The 20,731-nt window shown below is 47.9% G+C and overlaps 2 protein-coding genes and 1 pseudogene across 3 annotated transcripts; 1 reads left to right on the top strand and 2 right to left on the bottom strand.

Annotated features, from left to right (window-relative positions):
• On the top strand, window positions 1-3,359 carry mex3a (mex-3 RNA binding family member A). The gene is made up of 2 exons (XM_072460530.1): window positions 1-496; window positions 1,689-3,359. Exons 1-2 carry the CDS (start codon window positions 103-105, stop codon window positions 2,768-2,770), a joined length of 1,476 nt encoding a protein of 491 aa, XP_072316631.1. The 5' UTR covers window positions 1-102; the 3' UTR covers window positions 2,771-3,359.
• A 2,956-nt stretch (window positions 3,360-6,315) lies between these two features.
• LOC140374040 (N-acetyllactosaminide alpha-1,3-galactosyltransferase-like) lies at window positions 6,316-7,121 on the bottom strand (annotated as a pseudogene).
• Window positions 7,122-12,940: 5,819 nt separating this feature from the next.
• Window positions 12,941-20,242, bottom strand: rab11al (RAB11a, member RAS oncogene family, like). 2 transcript variants are annotated; one of them, XM_072460733.1, is made up of 6 exons: window positions 20,010-20,242; window positions 19,357-19,552; window positions 16,954-17,147; window positions 14,675-14,755; window positions 13,151-13,281; window positions 12,943-13,077 (listed from the first exon to the last, which is right to left on the bottom strand). In XM_072460733.1, the coding sequence occupies exons 1-6, from the start codon at window positions 20,047-20,049 to the stop codon at window positions 13,072-13,074; spliced, it is 648 nt and encodes a 215-aa protein (XP_072316834.1). In that variant the 5' UTR covers window positions 20,050-20,242; the 3' UTR covers window positions 12,943-13,071. The 2 variants fall into 2 exon arrangements, with proteins under 2 accessions (XP_072316833.1, XP_072316834.1); XM_072460732.1 differs by having other exon boundaries at window positions 12,941-13,281; window positions 20,010-20,241.
• Between the last annotated feature and the right edge of the window lie 489 nt (window positions 20,243-20,731).

Here is a 20,731-nt window from a genome sequence, read left to right as displayed (position 1 = left end):
CGGGCAGGGGCGGAGCCAGCAGTGTTGTGAGCAGAGGGAGGAGGCGGTGGCGCGAGGCTGAGCTCAGTCTCTGCTGTCTTTGTCTTGTACTCTTTGTTAGCCATGCCGAGCCTGCTGCTTCTAGCAGGGATCATGGAGAAAAACGGGGGCTATGCCGGGGACGTGACCGGCTCTGCCTTCGGGAGTGAGGGACTGCTGGTGGCGCCCGACGAGGATGAGGAGGACTCCCGCGCCCTCAGGGTCGCGCTGGGCCAGTTGTCTCTGCTGGGTCTGGGGGAAGGCGAGGACTCGTCTGTCCCCGCAGGAGTCCAGGACCGGAGCAACAACAACAACAACAACCAGCACAAGGCCGGCGGAGACTCGCCTCTGTCCAAGAACAAGCTGTGCGCGCTCTACGAGCCCAACGCCTCCGAGAGCAAAGCGCGGGGCTGCAACATCACCGAGTGCGTCCCGGTGCCCAGCTCCGAGCATGTGGCGGAGATCGTGGGCAGACAAGGTAATGTGCTGCACACCTGGAGGTCCGAGAGGCTCCCGGAGCCTCCCGTTTGGTGCTGAGCGCGCGGGCATCACTTTCCCACTGTTTCTTTGTGTTTTGAGCACTCCTGACGCGCTGGAGCCTCCACAGACACGCCATTGATGCACGCGCAGACACAGCACCCTTTCCTTTGTCGTCTGAGCGCGCCAGACACTGGGCATCACAGCCCGGCCAGCACAGGCTCCAGGGTGCCCCGCGGTGCCCCGCTGTGCCCCGCGTGTGTCCTGAGACATGTGCGCGCTGGTTTGTCTACGGCCGCCGCGCTCCGGACAAAGAGCAGCGTGCTTCTTTGTTCCAGGCGGTCTCGGTGTAAAGTAGAGGGGCCGCGGCTCTACACGGAGCCTGGAGCCCCTCTGGTGGGCTGTGGACTGTAGTGTAGACTACCGTGGTCAATGTGTGGACAGTGGTGTGGTCAGTGGTGTTGAGCGGACAGAGGTGATGAGAGGTGGCACAGGGAGGGGCGCGTCAGGACAGACACAAAGCCTGGAGTTTGTAGCGTAGCACGTGGAGCTGTGCTGTGTGTGTGTGTGTGTGTGCGTGTGTGTGTGCGTGTGTGTGTGCGTGTGTGTGTGCGTGTGTGTGTGTGTCCGTGTGTGTGTGTCCGTGTGTGTCCCACCCCTGCTCCTGCGTGGCCACATCACCCACCCCAGGTACGCTAGTGTTCAAGGCGTGAGTGTAAAGGAGCATGTTGTTGTTTGGTGCACACACCCACCTCTGCATCCGGCTCCAGAGCCCAGGCTCCAGAGCCCAGGCTCCAGAGCCCAGGCTCCAGAGCCCAGGCTCCAGAGCCCAGGCTCCACCCTGAGCTGCCTGTGCCCAGGTCTCTCAGAGGAGCCCGAGTCGTCCTCTCGGGTGCCCGAGTCGTCCTCTCGGGTGACGCCAGTCTTTAAAGATGCTCTAGTCTCCAGAGGCTCTGTGGAGTTTACATAAAAGCTAGACGCAGGACCTCTCACTGATGTCTACATGGCTCGCCCTGAAGTGCTCACACACTGTGCAACCTTCACTACTCCAGCAGCCACACCCACCTGCTCAGCCCCACATGTTCCCGCTGCTGCACTGCACTTTGCCCTCTTCTTATTCTTTCAGTACTAAGTTGTGTTGACTTCTCCCTGTGTGTGTGTGTGTGTGTGTGTGTCTCTCTGTGTGTGTGCAGGCTGCAAGATCAAAGCGCTGCGAGCCAAGACCAACACGTACATCAAGACCCCGGTGCGCGGAGAGGAGCCAGTGTTCCTCATCACGGGCCGCAAGGAGGACGTGGCCCTGGCCCGGCGCGAGATCATCTCTGCGGCTGAGCACTTCTCCATGCTGCGTGCCTCTCGTAACAAATTGGGCCTAGGCTTCAGCGGCTCACCGCCCACACCACTGCCCGGTCAGACCACCATCCAGGTACGCGTGCCCTACAGGGTGGTGGGGCTGGTGGTGGGCCCCAAAGGCTCCACCATCAAACGCATCCAGCAGCAAACCTGCACCTACATCGTCACGCCCAGCCGGGACAGGGACCCCGTGTTCGAGATCACCGGGTCACCTAGCAACGCTGAGCGTGCTCGCGAGGAGATTGAAGCTCACATCGCTTTTAGAACAGGTGGTCTTCACGACCACAACAACGAGAACGACTGCCTGGGCTCGTCCGGGGGCAGCCCGGCCAGCAGCGGCGGGGGCCTCGAGAGTCGTCTGCAGCAAGTGTGGGGCGTCCAAGGGTCGCAGCGCAAGCCCCTGAGCAGCTATCGACAGAACTTCTCTGAGGCCGTGGTGGGAGGAGGGGGAGACGCAGTGTTCCACAAGAACAGCTTCTCCAGCTCCGGGGACAAGTCTTGCTCCTACTTTGAGCCGGACGGCTCCAGCTGGGACTCGGACTACAAACAGGTGGCCTTCTACACACAGCAGCGCTCCAAGAGCTTCGCAGGGCTGCCCCTGCCCCTCACCAGAATGTCCCCCAGCCTGCCCGAGAGCACGGGCATGGCCCTGCCGGGCTCCACGCACGCCCAGGCCCGCCGTGCTCACAGCGAGCCCTCAGGAGGAGAGGGCTTCCCCGGACGCCTCCCTCTGCCTGACTCGCCCCCGGCCTCCATGCGAGACTGCATGACCTGCTTCGAAAGCAAGGTGACGGCGGCTCTGGTGCCCTGCGGTCACAACCTGTTCTGCATGGAGTGTGCCATCCGGATCTGCGAGCTGAAGCAGCCTGAGTGCCCAGTGTGCCACACCACCGTCACCCAGGCCATCCGGATATTCTCCTAACATTCTCCCAACTTTTATTTACCCCACTGTTCTTATTCTTCTTCTTATTATTATTAATATTTTTATTAGTACATTCTATAAAGGGTTTCTTATGTTTACATTGAAGAGTCAAAACCGTGTCTCATTAAGAAGGCACAATTTGTTTTACAAACCCACAGAACTTTGTTTTTCTTAAACAGTATATACTATATATTTTATAAGACGTTTTCTTTTCTAAAAAGCATAGCTTTTATTGTTTTGTTTTTGGCTGCTTTGTTTTTTATCTAATGAAGTATTTTGTAGGCAGAAGCAGAAACACGGGAGCTGGGAAAGATGTGCCCGAAGTAAGAGACTAGGATCTTATTGCACCTTACTCTACCGGCTCCAAAGAGAGTGCGGAGAACAGGTAAAGGATCTGTGCTGGGACAGCTTCACGTGGATGGCAGAGCAGTCCTCTGTTGAATGCTCCAGAGAGACTGCGCCCCCTCTTGGCAGCCTTGTGGTACAACACATCTCTCCAAGCACTTCCTACACACTTCACCAGTGTGTGCTCAGATCAAACCAGTGCACTTGTCTGAGGCACAGGACAGGACGGCAGCGCTTGAGGGGTTGAAGCGTTGTTGCCTGTGTCCCAGCAGTGCCCCCCCCCAGATCTGCTCATCAAGTTAAATTTGCACGTATCCAGGTGCAGCCAATGTACTTGAGTACTTTTCTTTCCTGCCATAGTGTTTTAAAGGGTGCCAGAGTACTGGCATTTAAGGTAGCATCTTTGGCCTTCTCGAGTGTTGCCCTGAGATATCCTTTTGATAAACTAAAGAATGTGAATGGAACAGTCTGAGCAGAAATTGGAAAGACTGACTAAATCAATGTTTATTTTTCCACAATCTAAAGCGAAGCACCTTACTCCCATTAGTCTGAAACCAAACGGACACTGATGGACTGTGGTCCACAGTGAGATGCACATGAGGATTTCCTGTCCTGGCTCAGGAGCAGCATTCAAGTGTATTTTATACAGACACATGTTTAAGCCCTCTGAATATTTGAGAAAATGACACATAAACTACCAGATCAATATAAAGAAACAGTGCTGAGGAGGAATCAAACGCAGCCCGTCCCTGTGTATGTGGACACAAGCAATATGCTTAGCACTTAGCTTCAAACCAGAATAGCCCCCACTGCGAGCACTAGCAGTGCACCATTCACTGATCCCTGATCAGTGTGCAACGTTGTAACGGTCAAAAGAAGCCAATTCTGAAGCCTCCGCTGTCTGCGCATTTACCACATTCAAAACATACTATAATAGTGTAAGTTAACCAGGGGAGGGGATACAAGAGGAGAGGGAGGAGCTAAAAGAGGAGTGAGGAGTCAGGAGAGTGGGAGGGGCCGACAGAAGGGAAGTCAGGGAGGATATTAGACAATATAATATACTTATATGCTACAAGTTCTCGTCCTAGTAAACCTGAGAAGCGTCGAAGGGTTTGTGTTAGTTCCAGAATCTGCCTTTGGAATGCCTGATGTCCTGACGCACTTAAGCAATCTGACCCCAGACAATGAGCTGAATGTAAGCGCGAGTTCAGAGTTAGCCACCCAGAGTATCTTTGAGTTCTTCCACCTTTAACACGTCACAATGAACAAAGTGTATTACTGTTGTCAGATCTATTTTGCTAACATGGGTTATTGTTTCATAAAAGCAGGAAATAGTATCTGGATATTATTTATGAGAAGTACAAAATTTAGCAACATATTTATGATATTTGTTTTTTAATTGAAATGACGAGTTAATATATTTCTAATGAGGAGGAAATCAGTTTTATGAAGTACCAAGATAATGACATTTTTTATTTAGAGAAGAGTTAAAATCATGATGTGCCAGAGGCGTTCATTCAGCTGTGCAGACGAGGGAACTGCACAGAAAATCTATTTTTAGAATTTTGGTATTTTTTTGTCAGAGCATTGATTTTTGTGCCTCATTTTGGATCCTTCTCATCAGCAGCGGTGGCGCCGTGCTGATGGTGCCCCGGCCCCCCTCAGCCCCCTCCCGCAGACGCACCTGGGGCCGCGGCTCTAAACGCTCACTCCAAAACATTTCATTCCTGGTGCACGCCCCGCGGCCTCGCCCTCATTGGTTGGAGGGCCGGGGGGCGTGGCCATTCTGTTAGTGTTCATGTTGTAGGTCACAAACTTCAGACGACAACCGCCTCGGAACCACAAACCACAGGACGGTGCACACGAGCGGCCAGCAGCAGGATCAGGTTCTGTTCAACTCGAAGTTATAAAGAATGTAAAACAAACCCAGCTGAACATTTAAACTTTCTAACAATAGTTTTAAACGATATTATTGAAACTGCTCATGCCACCAGCTGGCGTTGTCAAAGTATGAAAAAATTAAATACTAAACCATATTTAGTCGTGTTTAATCGGTTCATTGTCGCCTTTCGAGGTGACTGCGGTTGCAATTTTGGGCGTTACAAAAATTGTATTGAATTTATTTGAATTCATCAATACCTAAAGTGGTATCAAAATTAGATAATCATTTGAACAAGTATCAATAGCGGGAAACCTGACCGTTCCTTTCTCAGATGCAGCGTAAAGCGAATCTAGAAAACGACTTTAAATCAGTGTGATCTGATATTGGAAAATATTTTAAATGATTCTGAAATGGCTGTTAAGGACAATATCAATATTATGATATTTGAATATGTTTTGACAATATCATTTATATTAAACAAATGTTTGTCAATGTATGAAACTGACTGAATCAAGGCTAATTTGGACTGAATATGGAAAATCATGAATATAAATATAAAAACAATACATTTCTTTCAAATGGAGGAGCTTGGTGTTAAGTTAATTTACTTCGACAATATTACGATCAACACAGCTCTAATCCAGCCTTTCTTTAATATCCAGATTGAGTTTGAATCTTTCATATTGTGACACTAAAAAGATAAAGAACTAAACATTTCCCACGATTGCAAAGAAAATCAACGCACATCGAATACTGTTGGAGAGATGACTCCAGACTGTGTGGACTGTACGCTGCTGGTTCAGGTGTATTTGGACAGGTGGAGACACAGAGGAGACACAGAGGGGACACAGAGGGGACACAGAGGGGACACAGAGGGGACACAGAGGGGACACAGAGGAGACACAGAGGAGACACAGAGGAGACACAGAGGAGACACAGAGGGGACACAGAGGGGACACAGAGGAGACACAGAGGGGACACAGAGGAGACACAGAGGAGACACAGAGGGGACACAGAGGAGACACAGGAGACACAGAGGGGACACAGGAGACACAGAGGGGACACAGAGGAGACACAGAGGAGACACAGAGGAGACACAGAGGAGACACAGAGGGACGGGACCAGAAGCTTTATTGAACTTCACATAGATTGCCTTCTGATTCTCTGATCGTTCTGGGACTCTGCTCTGAGTCCTCCCTGATCTGTCTGATCGCTCGCTCGCGCGTCCACGTTGACGACCATCTCCATGTTTAACTCTTCTTCATTCGACCTTGTTCATTCTACACTCGAAACTCAAGTGTTTGTTGTTTTACCGTCTTTACAGCGACCGCAGCTTGTCATAATACTTTGCTGCCCAAATGAAGCGTGTTACGATATCTTTCCGGTTCAGGTTTGTTTTCCAGCAGTGCTCTGGCGACGGCAGCTTGGAAGGTTCATGAAGCCAAAAATAATTGTTCAAATGGCTTTCGTCGTGCCATAGAGCCTCTACATTGTTCTTCTGATCCTCCACCATGTTTGCTAGGCATACAGCAGCTATAGTTTTCACATTTTTCCAAGTTCCTCCAAAAATGGCTGCGTGGTGGTAGTAATCCCCGGCTTCCATGTACCGTAGACTTTGGACTTTGGATTGCGATCATAAGTGAATTGATCTTTCAGCAGCTTGTAGGTATGAGCATTCACCTAAACCTTCTGATCCAAAACGCCCGGTGTAAATCTGGTCTACGTCGAAACCAAAGACGTAAGGAAATGAGTTTTGTATCTGAAACAATAAGTTTGGATCTAAATTTCAATCGCATCATGGAAATGTCCTGCCACCGCGAATGCCGTTCCACTTGGATAGTACGGACGTTGCTGAGGGCCCAGGTTGATCATGGACTTTGTCTATTTGGTCGGTGAAAACGTAGTACATGACTGGTCCGATCATGAAGTTCCCCAGGTAGACCTTGATGCTCTCCGAACACCGTGAGGACCACAGCTCTGGTTCTTGTCCAGCGGCTTCCACATGGCCTCTCACACGATCAGTGCCTCCCAGTCCGTCTAGGTCTGGACTGCAGGTCGAGCCTCATAGTTGAGCATGTCGTCCAACTCTGTCATTGTGACCACTTTGGGGGCTTCTGTAGTTGCAGAATGGAAAAAACATCTGTTTGCTCATGAACACTGGTGCTCCCAAGAGAAACAGTCTGACAAGCTGCCCGACGGGTCAAACTGTGACTCATTTCACCAACGGCGAGCCTCCAAGCTCCAGAGACGTTGTCCTTTACTGTTGGAGGGATATCTCTGGACTGTGTGGACTGTAAGGTGCTGGGGTGTAGCCCTCGGAGATGCGACCCACAAGCATAGGAGGCGCGAGGAGCTGGGGATGCTTCTTTTTCTTTGGTGTTTTATTTACGCACCAAAGAAGTCTAAAATATAAAGTCAGGCGGTACTGTAACACTTACCAGCTGCCATAAAACGACGAAGACGAACCGGTCAATTGGACAGGAAGAGTCGAGCGATTAAGAAGTCCAGACGCATGAGCGAGCGACTGAGCAAGCGATCCGAGCGGAGTCCGAGAACAATCAGAGAATAAAGCTTCAGGTCTTGTCCCTGTGTCTCCTCATTGTCTTCACCTGTCCAAATATCCGTCCGGGCCTTAAGTAGTGCTCTGACCGTCACTCCAGTGCAGAAATAAAAGGGAAAATTAAAAATGAATTGTACTTAGTCTTCCAAATACAACTTATAACTGACGATGTGATGATCACATGACTACAGTCAAACACAGTTGGGGCCATATCAGTTCCAGTATTGACAGATTTTTGGTGATAATTGTATCAGCTGATATTGAAAACTGCTAATATTTGGTCCCAATAGTTGTGTCAATTTTTAGAGGAAACCTTTAAATAGAAGAGCGACTGTATGTTTACACAATCGTGAAGCTGATAATTTTATGTTTCAGATAAATATTGATTAGAAAACGGATAAATTCAGTTTTTATCATTTTATAAGTGAATAATTAACGTAATTAATTAATCAATGTAAACTTTACCTTCAACTTGAAAAATATCTGTTGGCCTGGTTTTGAATTTATGAATCTAAATATTCTTTACATTTCTGCAACAGCATTACGCCAAATATCTGATTTTGGTATCGGCCCCTCCCTAATTATAGGAGACTGATTGTACTGGCCAATCACAATGAGTGTTTTGTTTTTCTCACTGTCCCCCGTGTTGTGGCTGGTTCCGGGCGGTTGTCTGGGTCCGGTTGTCATCATAGTGGTAGTAGTGCGTAGCTCCATGGGCTGGTTGCTCGGTGAGGAGGGCTCTTGGTGCCTGATCTTTGGGTGGAGAAGTCGCCGAGTGTGACGTCCTTGAAAATGTGATTTCTTCAGATGGATTTTTCTGTAACTTTTTATGTGAACGACATAAGGGACTTTTAATATTGTTGTACCTGATTCCATGTTAGTTCTGCTTTTATTTTGAAAGTGTACTGTATGTGTTTCTAATAAAAACAGAACACAGCACTCCCAACAATGTGTGTTGTTTGTCCATTAACGATTAATTACAATTACAGAGACCGAGAAGTGTTGGTAACGTTGACAAAGCAATGAGGGCTGTGCAATTAATCACATTTTAATTAAATCAAGACCCAATTGTTAAGGAATAAAACAAAACTGCACAAATCTTTATTTTTTCTTTGTGTAAAAATATTCTAATTTCAGAAGGAGAAGCTGATGACGTTCCCATTGCACAAAGACCCGGAGGCAATCCTGTCCCTAAAAACAAAGCAGATTTCAGGCTTGGGAGTAATAAACAATAACTTTAGTGTTAAACGGGATTACCCGACTTTCAATCAGTGAACGGAGGAAGTATTTTACATGTGCATACAACTGTAAATAAGTGTTTTGTTTACATATCATTAGTATTCGTACTATTTAGTCTTATGCTAGCTATTTTTACTTTATTTTATTTCCTCCATCCCCTATTAAGAGATGAGAGGAGTTTTGTTTAAAAGAGTTTTGGTAAGAGTTCTATTATACTATCATTTTTTTTTTTACTTCCTATAAGTTATCTGTCCTTCCCTCTGTATCTACTGCGTTGCAACACCAAAATTTCCCCATGCGTGGACAATAAAGGATTATCTTCTCTTTAGTGCATGAGGAGTGTCCACATGCACAAAGAGCCGCCCTCACACAGGCAGCGCTCGCCCCAAAGCCGCAAACGAACTCGCCCAGCGTCAGAACGAGCTTCAAAAGAGTTTGTGTTCCAGAATTTGATGATGTGGCGGATAATTGCAGATGGAGGGAGGGGCGGGGCCTGTGTGACGATGAAGAGTCACTGTTTTTGACTTCCACAAACGTTGACCACATCTTTGGGTCCAGACTTGTCGTGTTCATCTTCAACGATCCCGTCTTTGGAGTTGAATAATGGCAGGATCTGTGTTTGTGCCGCCGGAGAAGGGCCACGTTTGGGTTTTGTCATTACATATAAACCATAAACCAGGTGGATAAATTCTCCAGGAGAACGCTGACCCATCTAGAAAACCATGAGCTAAAGCGGGCATGTCCAAACTAGGGCCCGGGGGCCAAATGCGGCCCTCATACCAATTTGTGTTGTCCCTCCAGCTTCCTGCTGTGTCGGCCCAAACAACAAAAACTAGTACTTTTTACTGTGAAATTGGTAAAATTCAGGTATATTGATGTTATACAAACCTATTATTAATGTTCTAGGTATAATTAAAGGTGTTGAGGCTCATCGCAATGACATCAAATGCAAAATTTCGAATGATTCACCTTGTCATTCAACACATTTGTGGCCCTCTGCCCCGTTTAAGTTTCAAAATGTGGGCCTAGGTAAAAGTTTGGACCCCCCTGAGCTAAAGCATTAAATTATTCCTTTAGTGCCAGATTTGTGCAGCGTTTTCCTTATTTTTGACCGGCCGTGCAGCGCAAAACGAGAATGAGACTGGGGAAGGACATCCGTGCAGCACGTTTTAAAAATCAAATATCTTCACTTTTTAAATCTATAATTTTGTGTTGAAAAAAATGTGCCAAAACAGGTCTTTACATGAAATGACCTGTCAATCAAAATCACCTTCTTTTGGACACAATTTCTGCCTCTTTATGACGGTTTCATTATGATTGAAGATACGCTCAAGATTCAAAGTTGGCGTAAAGTCTAAAAACTATTTCAATAAGATCTATAACATGAATAAAGCATTAGAGACGGTTTTGTGTCGACACGTTCCTTATTCAGTTTTATAAATAGATGTAGAACTATAACACACAGAACATAAGAAATACACGATTTATTGGACATCAACGAAAACTCCACTCCAACTCCAACACACAATTTACAAAACCATAACCTCTATTTAATCACCTCACTGTCCCTATAGTGTCCCCTGTCCCATCACCCCTGTCCTGTAACATCCTGTGTCCCGCTGAGGCTCAACAGTGACCAACCACCGCTTCCACAAAGGTTTTCCAAAATAAATAGTGGGCCATTTATCTCCAGAGTCCCTGTGTTCTACCTCCCCCTGTCCCCCGTGGTCCTGTCCCCCGTGGTCCTGTCCCCCCTCACCTCTGTCTGTCCCTCACCAAGTCCCCCGTGGTCCTGTCCCCCCTCACCTCTGTCTGTCCCTCACCAAGATCCCTGTGGTCCTGTCCCCCCTCACTGCTGTCTCTGTCCCTCTCGTCCCCTCACCAAGTCCCCTGTGGTCCTGTCCCCCCTCACTGCTGTCTCTGTCCCTCTTGTCCCCTCACCAAGTCCCCTGTGGTCCTGTCCCCCCTCACTGCTGTCTCTGTCCCTCTTGTCCCCTCACCAAGTCCCCTGTGGTCCTGTCCCCCCTCACTGCTGTCTCTGTCCCTCTTGTCCCCTCACCAAGTCCCCTGTGGTCCTGTCCCCCCTCACTGCTGTCTCTGTCCCCCTCGTCTCCAGCTCTGAGCTTTAAAAACAAAACACTTTGATCAAATCCACCTCAGAGCTGACCAATCAGAGGAGTTTGTGGTAAATCACAGTGAAGCACGAACTCTCAAGAGCAGGAGCTGACAGGAGCTGACAGGAGCTGACAGGAGCTGACAGGAGCTGACAGGAGCGGACCTTTACGGGAAATATAAACATACTAAGTCTGCGTGAATCAAAGATCAAATTGTGACCTGGATAATCATATGTATATGTATTATAGATTATGTATTATATATTACATATGACATACAGGTGTAAATACGTGTCACTTGCAGGTCAGAGTGCAGGAGGTGTTTCTCGTACTTTAAGCGTCTGATGTGCAGAGCACATCCTCACATCAGATTTTAAATTTTAATACAAATGTTTAATGCAAACGTTTTACTTTCTTAACCGTGGACAAACCTTTCCATTTAGATGTTTTTCTTTTGTGATTTTAACTGAAATACTCCATGTTTGTTTCCGTCAGATTCAACGGTCTAAATTCAGAGTCTCAAATTCAGCGAATGTAGCTTTAGCAATCGATCATTTTAATTGATTCCAAGTCTGATGATCTTATCCCTGCCCCGGTCCAGGTGCCATGCTCCTGCCCTGCTCCTGTCACTCTTTGTCCTGCTCCTGTCACTCTTTGTCCTGCTCCTGCCCCTCTTTGTCCTGCTCCTGTCACTCTTTGTCCTGCTCCTGTCACTCTTTGTCCTGCTCCTGTCACTCTTTGTCCTGCTCCTGTCACTCTTTGTCCTGCTCCTGTCACTCTTTGTCCTGCTCCTGTCACTCTTTGTCCTGCTCCTGTCACTCTTTGTCCTGCTCCTGCCCCTCTTTGTCCTGCTCCTGTCACTCTTTGTCCTGCTCCTGTCACTCTTTGTCCTGCTCCTGCCCCTCTTTGTCCTGCTCCTGTCACTCTTTGTCCTGCTCCTGTCACTCTGTCCTGCTCCTGTCACTCTTTGTCCTGCTCCTGTCACTCTTTGTCCTGCTCCTGTCACTCTGTCCTGCTCCTGTCACTCTTTGTCCTGCTCCTGTCACTTTTTGTCCTGCTCCTGTCACTTTTTGTCCTGCTCCTGTCACTCTGTCCTGCTCCTGTCACTCTTTGTCCTGCTCCTGTCACTCTTTGTCCCTTAAACCTCCTGAACTGAAGTTTGAGTGTTTAAGAACGTTCTCTTGTCGTTTAATCCATGAAAACCTTGGCTCGTGTTTTGATTAATAAATTTAAAACAAAATTGACTTTTTTGAAATTTTAACCATGTTCTTGTTTCTTTAATCCTGTTTAAGAGTTGGAGTCTCACAAAATACAGATCAGTGATGTCACAGGTCCTGTCCTGTTTGTAAGTCCATAAATCATCGACTCCTGAGCGTTTCAGCCTCAAATCACCTTCATTACAACTGCGCCCTACGTTAGCATGTCAGGGTAAGCTAGCTTTTGTTCATTTCCCCTTGTAATTCCTTCTGCTGCCAGTAGATGGAGTGCTCACACAAATCCCGATGAGGGAAATCCGGACAGAGAGAAAGTCTGTGGTTTCAGTAAATGTTCTTTAAAGTTGTAAAACATGACGTGAAAGTAAAAGGAACAAGACAAATGTGTCAGTGGTCAGTATTGCCCTGGCTCTGGAGGGTCAGTGGTCAGTGTTGCCCTGACTCTGGAGGGTCAGTGGTCAGTGTTGCCCTGACTCTGGAGGGTCAGTGGTCAGTGTTGCCCTGGCTCTGGAGGGTCAGTGGTCAGTGTTGCCCTGGCTCTGGAGGGTCAGTGGTCAGTATTGCCCTGGCTCTGGAGGGTCAGTGGTCAGTGTTGCCCTGGCTCTGGAGGGTCAGTGGTCAGTATTGCCCTGACTCTGGAGGGTCAGTGGTCAGTGTTGCCCTGGCTCTGGAGGGTCAGTGGTCAGTGTTGCCCTGGCTCTGGAGGGTCAGTGGTCAGTGTTGCCCTGACTCTGGAGGGTCAGTGGTCAGTATTGCCCTGACTCTGGAGGGTCAGTGGTCAGTGTTGCCCTGGCTCTGGAAGTTCAGTGGTCAGTGTTGCCCTGGCTCTGGAGGGTCAGTGGTCAGTATTGCCCTGGCTCTGGAGGGTCAGTGGTCAGTATTGCCCTGGCTCTGGAGGGTCAGTGGTCAGTGTTGCCCTGGCTCTGGAGGGTCAGTGGTCTGTGTGGTCAGTGGTCTGTGCGGTCAGTGTTGCCCTGGCTCTGGAGGGTCAGTGGTCTGTGTGGTCAGTGGTCCGTGTGGTCAGTGTTGCTGGCAGCAGGAGCTCTTGCCCGGGCTCTGAGTGGGCTCCACAGAGATGGGCACCACGTTGGAGTTTGGAGCAAAGTCCGAGTCGCTGCGCCCGGACATCTGCCTCTGGGACACGATGCGGAAAATGGCTGCAACGAGACGCATCAGAGTGAGTGGTGAAACCTCTAAACTTCTAAACTACAAAAATGGTCAAACAGGGGATAAATAGGCAAAATCTGAAATATTTGTTTTGGGGAAATGTACTTGTCATAGACTTTAAATGGGATTTGAGGATCAAACTGGTCTCACCTAGAGGTTTTTGCTCAATTCTAAACATGTCACAATTTAAAAGTAACTTAAATGTCAGAATCACAAACATAGGATGTTGCTTTGGTGATTCGATGTAACACAACGACAACATAAGATTAAAATAGACTCACGATGTACACACAATTTAAGGTTAAACTTAAAATAATGTGTAAATATTAGTACGATTTGTGTGCCGATATATTTTCACTGTGCTTCAGTTCACCCTTAATAAGTTTTCATCTTGGAAAATGAAATACATTTATTTAACTAACTTTTATTTTACCATGTAAACCCATTCAGATCGAGACCTTATTTACACATTTAAAGGAATGAATCGCTCGTCCCCGCACATTTCCGTCTCTTTTGAGCTCGAACACAGTCATCATTTTTGTACTTTACACTGAAGGATCTCGCTAACACACACCGGCATCTCAAGCAGGCATGCGCAGCCAGGGAAACGTGCTGCTGTGCTGGGGACGAGCCAGAACGAGGCTGCAGGTGTGCAGTGGTGCGTCCTATGATTGACATGTCCACGCCCACAGGAAATGAGACTCAGATTTGGCGCCAAAAAATTAAAACATTTACAAAGACAAAGCAGACAATTTTCACAGGAGACTCACTCTTCTTTGAGGGAAAAGCCTTCAGTGAAACCGGTTCAAATAACCTCAATTTCAAAGGTGTTCCAAGCTGAGGGAGCAGCATAAGTGAAGGCTCAATTCCCCTAATGAAAAGTCAGTCTCTGAGAGATAGAGATAGAGATAGAGATAGAGATAGAGAGGGAGAGACTACACTTTTCACTAAAACGTAGTGAACACAATTATATTTCAGATTTTGCCCACTTGTCCCCTGTTTGACCACTTTTGTAGTACACAAATAATAATATAATGGTATTTCCTGGTTGGACATGGGCAGCAAGTATGATAAAGGAAGAGGTAATTCTACAACTGTTACTAAGCAACCATACTGCTAAATCCATATAAAATGCACATCAGTTATGATGTGACAATAATATTACATAATTGCACATTTATACAAAAATAAAGTGAATTGAATCAAACATTATTATTTTCAGAGAGTCATAAAAAGCCTAACATTTTAGCCAATATTTATAAAGCACTTTTTGAAATATAAATTCCAGTTTGATTGTCCTGATTCAAAGGAAAGCTCTCTTGCTTATTTGCAGTGCTCTAGCGCCCTCTGTTGACCATGCACAGGTACAGTTTGTAGATTTACCTGTGAGGATGGTCTGAAAGGCCAGCTCCACGTTGGACGAGTCTAAGGCAGACGTCTCCAAGAAAGACAAGCCATTTGTCTCTGGAAAAGAACACAGTTATCTTAATCATGACCAGTTTGAATCAAATACTCCAATCAAAAGCTGACCATAGAGAACAGTAAACTACAGCAGATCCATCACCAAACCAGAAAAAGAGGTAATCACAGAGAGATAAAGACGTGTAAGGAATGTCAAGACTCTTCAGATAATCTAGAGCTTCTCAAGCTTTCTGCTGCGCCTCCTTTATGGAATAACAAAAGTATCCATGCCCCCTCACAGCAAGAAGGTCCTGGGTTCAACACCTGGGTGGCACGGGGCCTTTCTGTGTGGAGTTTGCATGTTTCCTCCAGGGCCTTTGGTTTCCCCTGCCACCACAAACATCTACAATAGTGTGCCGGTGTGAGAGTGAGGGACAATGGATGGACATGAGCCCATGGCAGTCCAGCGTGTTCAAATGGAAATGAAACGATGAAGTGGCACAACACTGAGCCTCATTACTCTGCACTTATGCGAGCCTCTGAGTGCTCTGCTCTTACCTTCCCTCTGCAGCTCTCCTCCCCCATCTCCCTCCTCCCCCATCTCCCTCCTCCCCCATCTCCCTCCTCCCCCATCTCCGTGCTCCCCCATCTCCGTGCTCCCCCATCTCCGTCCGCCCTCATCTCCGTGCTCCCCCATCTCCGTCCTCCCCCATCTCCGTGCTCCCCCATCTCCGTGCTCCCCCATCTCCGTGCTCCCCCATCTCCGTCCGCCCTCATCTCCGTGCTCCCCCATCTCCGTGCTCCCCCATCTCCGTCCGCCCTCATCTCCGTGCTCCCCCATCTCCGTCCTCCCCCATCTCCGTGCTCCCCCATCTCCGTGCTCCCCCATCTCCGTCCGCCCTCATCTCCGTGCTCCCCCATCTCCGTCCGCCCTCATCTCCGTCCTCCCCCATCTCCGTCCTCCCCCATCTCCGTCCTCCCCCATCTCCGTCCTCCCCCATCTCCGTCCTCCCCCATCTCTGTCCTCCCCCATCTCTGTCCTCTGTCCAGTGAGACGGGAAAACTGGTGCTTTGCCGCAACAAATGAGGCACTTGAAGGGGAAAAGGCACTGGTGTTACTTCTGTGTCACAGCGGATCACATGGGATCAAATCAGATGTAAACATGCACATTATTCAGATCAAGTTTAGATTGTCATACGGTCAGTTAGCGGAGTTTAGACTGTCCATCCGAGACAAACGTCTGTGAGCTCGGGCCCCTCAGAGTCAGGGGCCCTCAGAGGTCAGGCTGCTCCTCTCATACAGATGAACTCTCTGTTGGTGCTGGGTGTTTCTTTCATTTCCCCAGCCACACCTCTGTGCCCCCCTAAACGGGAGCACTCCACACAGAGAAGCTCTGATCATTGTGATTATTCAGGTCATAATAGAACCATAGGAGCTAATACATTATAGAGTGTGACATGTAGGCAGCAACAATGGGTCATTTCTGTTTAATAGATGTGTGTTATGATGGCCAATCCAGGCTCAGATTATTGTCATTTCTGTTCCACCAACATGGTTAACCATAGTTGGCATTGAGTTGCCGTAGTAACAAGCACTCGGGTACAAACCTGGTCGGAACCAGTTAAGGGTCAAGGTTATTTTAGCTTTCAAAAACGTTTAAAGAAACACTTTTTACAACAATAATAAAGTGGAACTGTATTTCACGCATCAGCAAAAAGTACTTCAGACGGGGTCAAGGTGCCTTTATATTCACACTCCAACAGTGTGTGTTTTACTATCTCCAAAGTGAAGTATTTATTTGGGAATCGACTCCAGTCGTGCCCTGCTGTCCTAAGGGCTGCAGTCTAACGTTTTCTCCTCGTTATCTTTGGCGAGAATGCCAATCTGAGCAAAGCGGGTTCAGATAATGTCCAAAACCCGGAATCAGAACAAACTGAAAACATCCACGTTACAACTCCTGTCGATGCACGCTCCGGCTCCTCTCTGGAGAAGTGGGATCATGAAAAACCAGCTCTGATGCTTGTTGCTCCGTAGTCTTTATTGGACAGGACAGCTGAGCGTGAAATGGGCATGAGACCAGCACGATTTCAATTATTTTGATCTGGTCTTTCATCCTGGGCTGAAACTAGCTCCATCTCCAGCTTAAGCCTGAAGTACGTTTAGCCAGAAATACCTAGCTGGAGGATTAACCTGCTCCAAGCTGCATGGTTTTGAAATAAGGGCCGGGACCTTGTTGCGATGAGGCAGGAGTGTGCGTTACCTGCAAAGGCCTTGGCCTGGTCGGTGGGCACGGCCCGGAGGTGGCGCAGGTCGCTCTTGTTGCCCACCAACATGATGACGATGTTGGAGTCGGCGTGGTCCTGCAGCTCCTTCAGCCAGCGCTCGGCGTTCTCGTATGTCAGGTGTTTAGCGATGTCATAGACCAACAGCGCCCCCACGGCTCCGCGGTAGTACCTGCAACAGCACCCTTTTTAAACGACACGGCCAGTTGTAGCTCCAGTGTGTTCACCTGTCGGCAGGGTCGCCAGGCTTCAGCCACCAGACCCACAGAAGAGGGTTTTAAAACACCCGAGGACCGTCCGGCACGACTGCATTTTCCAGTTTGAGGATTTCACAACTTTCATTGGGATTAACACATCGGATTAACACACTTTACATTAACTCATGCGACTGCTATTACTTTTCACGACTGTTTTTTTAACCGTTTATTAAAATAGACATTATCTGCAGTAGCCTACATACAAATAACCACTAGATGGAGTCAAAGAGTCTCTTACTCACTTTTAATTGACTCTTTCTTTACACAGAGTCGGTGTGACTTGGAGAAGAGGCCCATGGTAACAAACAGCCACAGGATTAAAGACATTGTTTGGAAAAATAGGTTCAAACAACATTCCAGTCCAATAATATATGATTTTAATGCAAACAATGATAAGAAATACACTTTAATACTGAGATTACCCTATTATTTGGACTTTGGATTTGTATTTTTATATAATTTGGTCTCGGATACAGTGACAATTAAATCAGTGTAAAAATGGCACACCACACAAGTTTACTTCGGCACAAAAACTAAACAAAATAAGACTTATTTATTTCAAATCAAAGTGTAAGTGTGGAAGAGAGAGAGTATTGTCATCACACATGCTGCTGTCCACATGGGGGACCACGTTCTTGCACTTGGTTCGTGAAATGCTACCACATGGTTGTATTACACTTGAGTTTAGGCCTCTGGGCCAGAGGTGCACGACACGCCTCGAACTACACGTGCGCACAATATCTCCAACACTGTTTCAATCAAATAAATAAAAATAAATACTGCTGATAGATTATTTGTGTGTGACATAACATACAAAACGCTTTGCAAAGTTTCCCATCCAGGACTGAACCAGAATTAAACTAGGACTAGACTAGAACCAACCAGGTCTGAACCAGGACTAACCCAGAATTAAATCAGGTCTAAACCAGGACTAACCCAGGTGAGTTGGATTAGCATTGGTTGAGGAACAGTTGCAAGTTGCCCCAAAAACAACCCAATGGAGAGAGGGCAGTGCCATGTTGAGCTTTGGTTTAATAGTTCATTTATGAAAGCTACATGGGTAAGTTTTTGTGGTCGTGGGTTATTATGGGGTAGTCGTGGGTTATGGGGTAGTCGTGGGTTGTTACGGGGTAGTTGTGGGTTATTATGGGGTAGTTGTGGGTTATTACGGGGTGGTTGTGGGCTGTTACGGGGTAGTCGTGGGTTGTTACGGGGGTAGTTGTGGGTTATGGGGTAGTCGTGGGTTATGGGATGGTCGTGGGTTGTTATGGGGTGGTCGTGGGTTGTTACGGGGTGGTCGTGGGTTGTTATGGGGTAGTCGTGGGTTATTACGGGGTAGTCGTGGGTTATTACGGGGTAGTTGTGGGTTATTACGGGGTAGTTGTGGGTTATTACGGGGTAGTTGTGGGTTATTACGGGGTAGTCGTGGGTTATTATGGGGTAGTTGTGGGTTGTTATGGGGTAGTTGTGGGTTGTTACGGGGTAGTTGTGGGTTGTTATGGGGTAGTTGTGGGTTATTACGGGGTGGTTGTGGGCTGTTACGGGGTAGTTGTGGGTTGTTACGGGGTAGTTGTGGGTTGCTACGGGGTAGTTGTGGGTTGTTATGGGGTAGTTGTGGGTTATTACGGGGTAGTTGTGGGTTGTTACGGGGTAGTTGTGGGTTGCTACGGGGTGGTTGTGGGCTGTTACGGGGTAGTTGTGGGTTGTTACGGGGTAGTTGTGGGTTGCTACGGGGTGGTTGTGGGCTGTTACGGGGTAGTTGTGGGTTGTTACGGGGTAGTTGTGGGTTGTTACGGGGTAGTTGTGGGTTGCTACGGGGTGGTTGTGGGCTGTTACGGGGTAGTTGTGGGTTGTTACGGGGTAGTTGTGGGTTATTATGGGGTAGTTGTGGGTTATTACGGGGTAGTTGTGGGTTATTATGGGGTAGTTGTGGGTTATTACGGGGTGGTTGTGGGCTGTTACGGGGTAGATGTGGGTTGTTACGGGGTAGTTGTGGGTTGTTATGGGGTAGTTGTGGGTTGTTACGGGGTAGTTGTGGGTTGCTACGGGGTAGTTGTGGGTTGCTACGGGGTAGTTGTGGGTTGCTACGGGGTAGTTGTGGGTTGGTGGACTGGTCATACTCACGCTGAGGTGATGGCTCGGTAGCGCTCCTGACCGGCCGTGTCCCAGATCTGGGCCTTGACAGTCTTGCCCTCCACCTGGATGCTGCGTGTGGCAAACTCCACCCCGATGGTGCTCTTGCTCTCCAGGTTGAACTCGTTTCGGGTGAATCGGGACAGTAAGTTACTCTTTCCCACGCCAGAGTCTCCGATCAGCACCACTGAAGGGACAGCAAAGCCAGTTTACATCCCGTAGAGATCTAAACCTCGGGTGACACACGGGTGACACACGGGATGCTTTCCGATTCCAGGAATTGTGTACAACAACATGAGGTGAACGGCACAACAATGACATTGAGCATGTTTGGGATGGAACTTCAAAGGAAATTTTGGTGGTCCCACCAGATACTGACAGGTACTGCACCGCACCTGTCCCCATACCCTGCACCTGTCCCCCATACCCCGCACCTGTCCCCCATACCCCGCACCTGTCCCCCATACCCCGCACCTGTCCCCCATACCCCTCACCGCACCTGTCCCACATTCCCCTCACCTGTCCCACATACCCCTCACCTGTCCCACATACCCCTCACCTGTCCCACATACCCCGCACTTGTCCCTCGCCCCTCCCTCTCTGGCGCAGTTACGCACAAAGGAAATAGAAGCGCACGCACTCACCCTTGAACAGGTAATCGTATTCTTCCTCTCGGCCCGTCATCTTGCGCCCTTGTGTCGTAACCGCGCGCCCAAATGTTCCGTTTGTACTTCCGGGCTGGACCAAAGTGACCAAAGTGACCCACAACACATCAACAGCTACGGAAAAGTGACGAGGCCGCTTCAAACATCTCAGATTGGGCCCTCGAGTTGAGCCGCGGACTCTCCGTGTGTCCTGCTCCCGGAACCGCCCCGTGCTTTGTTCCTACTGGGCAATAGCAGAGCGACACCTGTCCCAGCTGCAAAGCTCATTGGCTGGTGATACTGTCAGTCGTGACGTCACAAGAGCCGTGCAACAGGTGATGTGGCGCCGCTGAAGCTTCACACACATCTATTGTCCTGGTTTTATTTTTGTCTCCTTTGGTTTGAATACTTTTCATTACAATATCTACATCATATTCAACGCGTGTATTTCATGTTAATAATAAACAGGATAAAATGATTTAGTATGAAATGGATTTATATTTTTTCTATGGCGATGATACGTGGCCAAATAAATACTATAATTTGTATTTGTATTTATGGTCAGCCTTATATGTATTCAGCTGAATTGTTTTATTGTTATTGTTTACAGTGGTGGAAGAACTAAAGAAAATAAAATTACATCAGAAAAAGTAAAGATACAGGATGAAAAAATTACTAGTTAAAAGCACCAAAATAATCTACAGGCATTTAAATAAAGGTAT

This window comes from Eucyclogobius newberryi, unplaced genomic scaffold, assembly GCF_026437365.1.
Source record: "Eucyclogobius newberryi isolate DKJ021-1_F unplaced genomic scaffold, fEucNew1.0.hap1 SCAF_3, whole genome shotgun sequence".
NCBI classification, from domain to species: Eukaryota; Metazoa; Chordata; class Actinopteri; order Gobiiformes; family Gobiidae; genus Eucyclogobius; species Eucyclogobius newberryi.
Note: the sequence above shows the minus strand (reverse complement) of the source record. Positions and strands in the feature narration are given on the sequence as shown.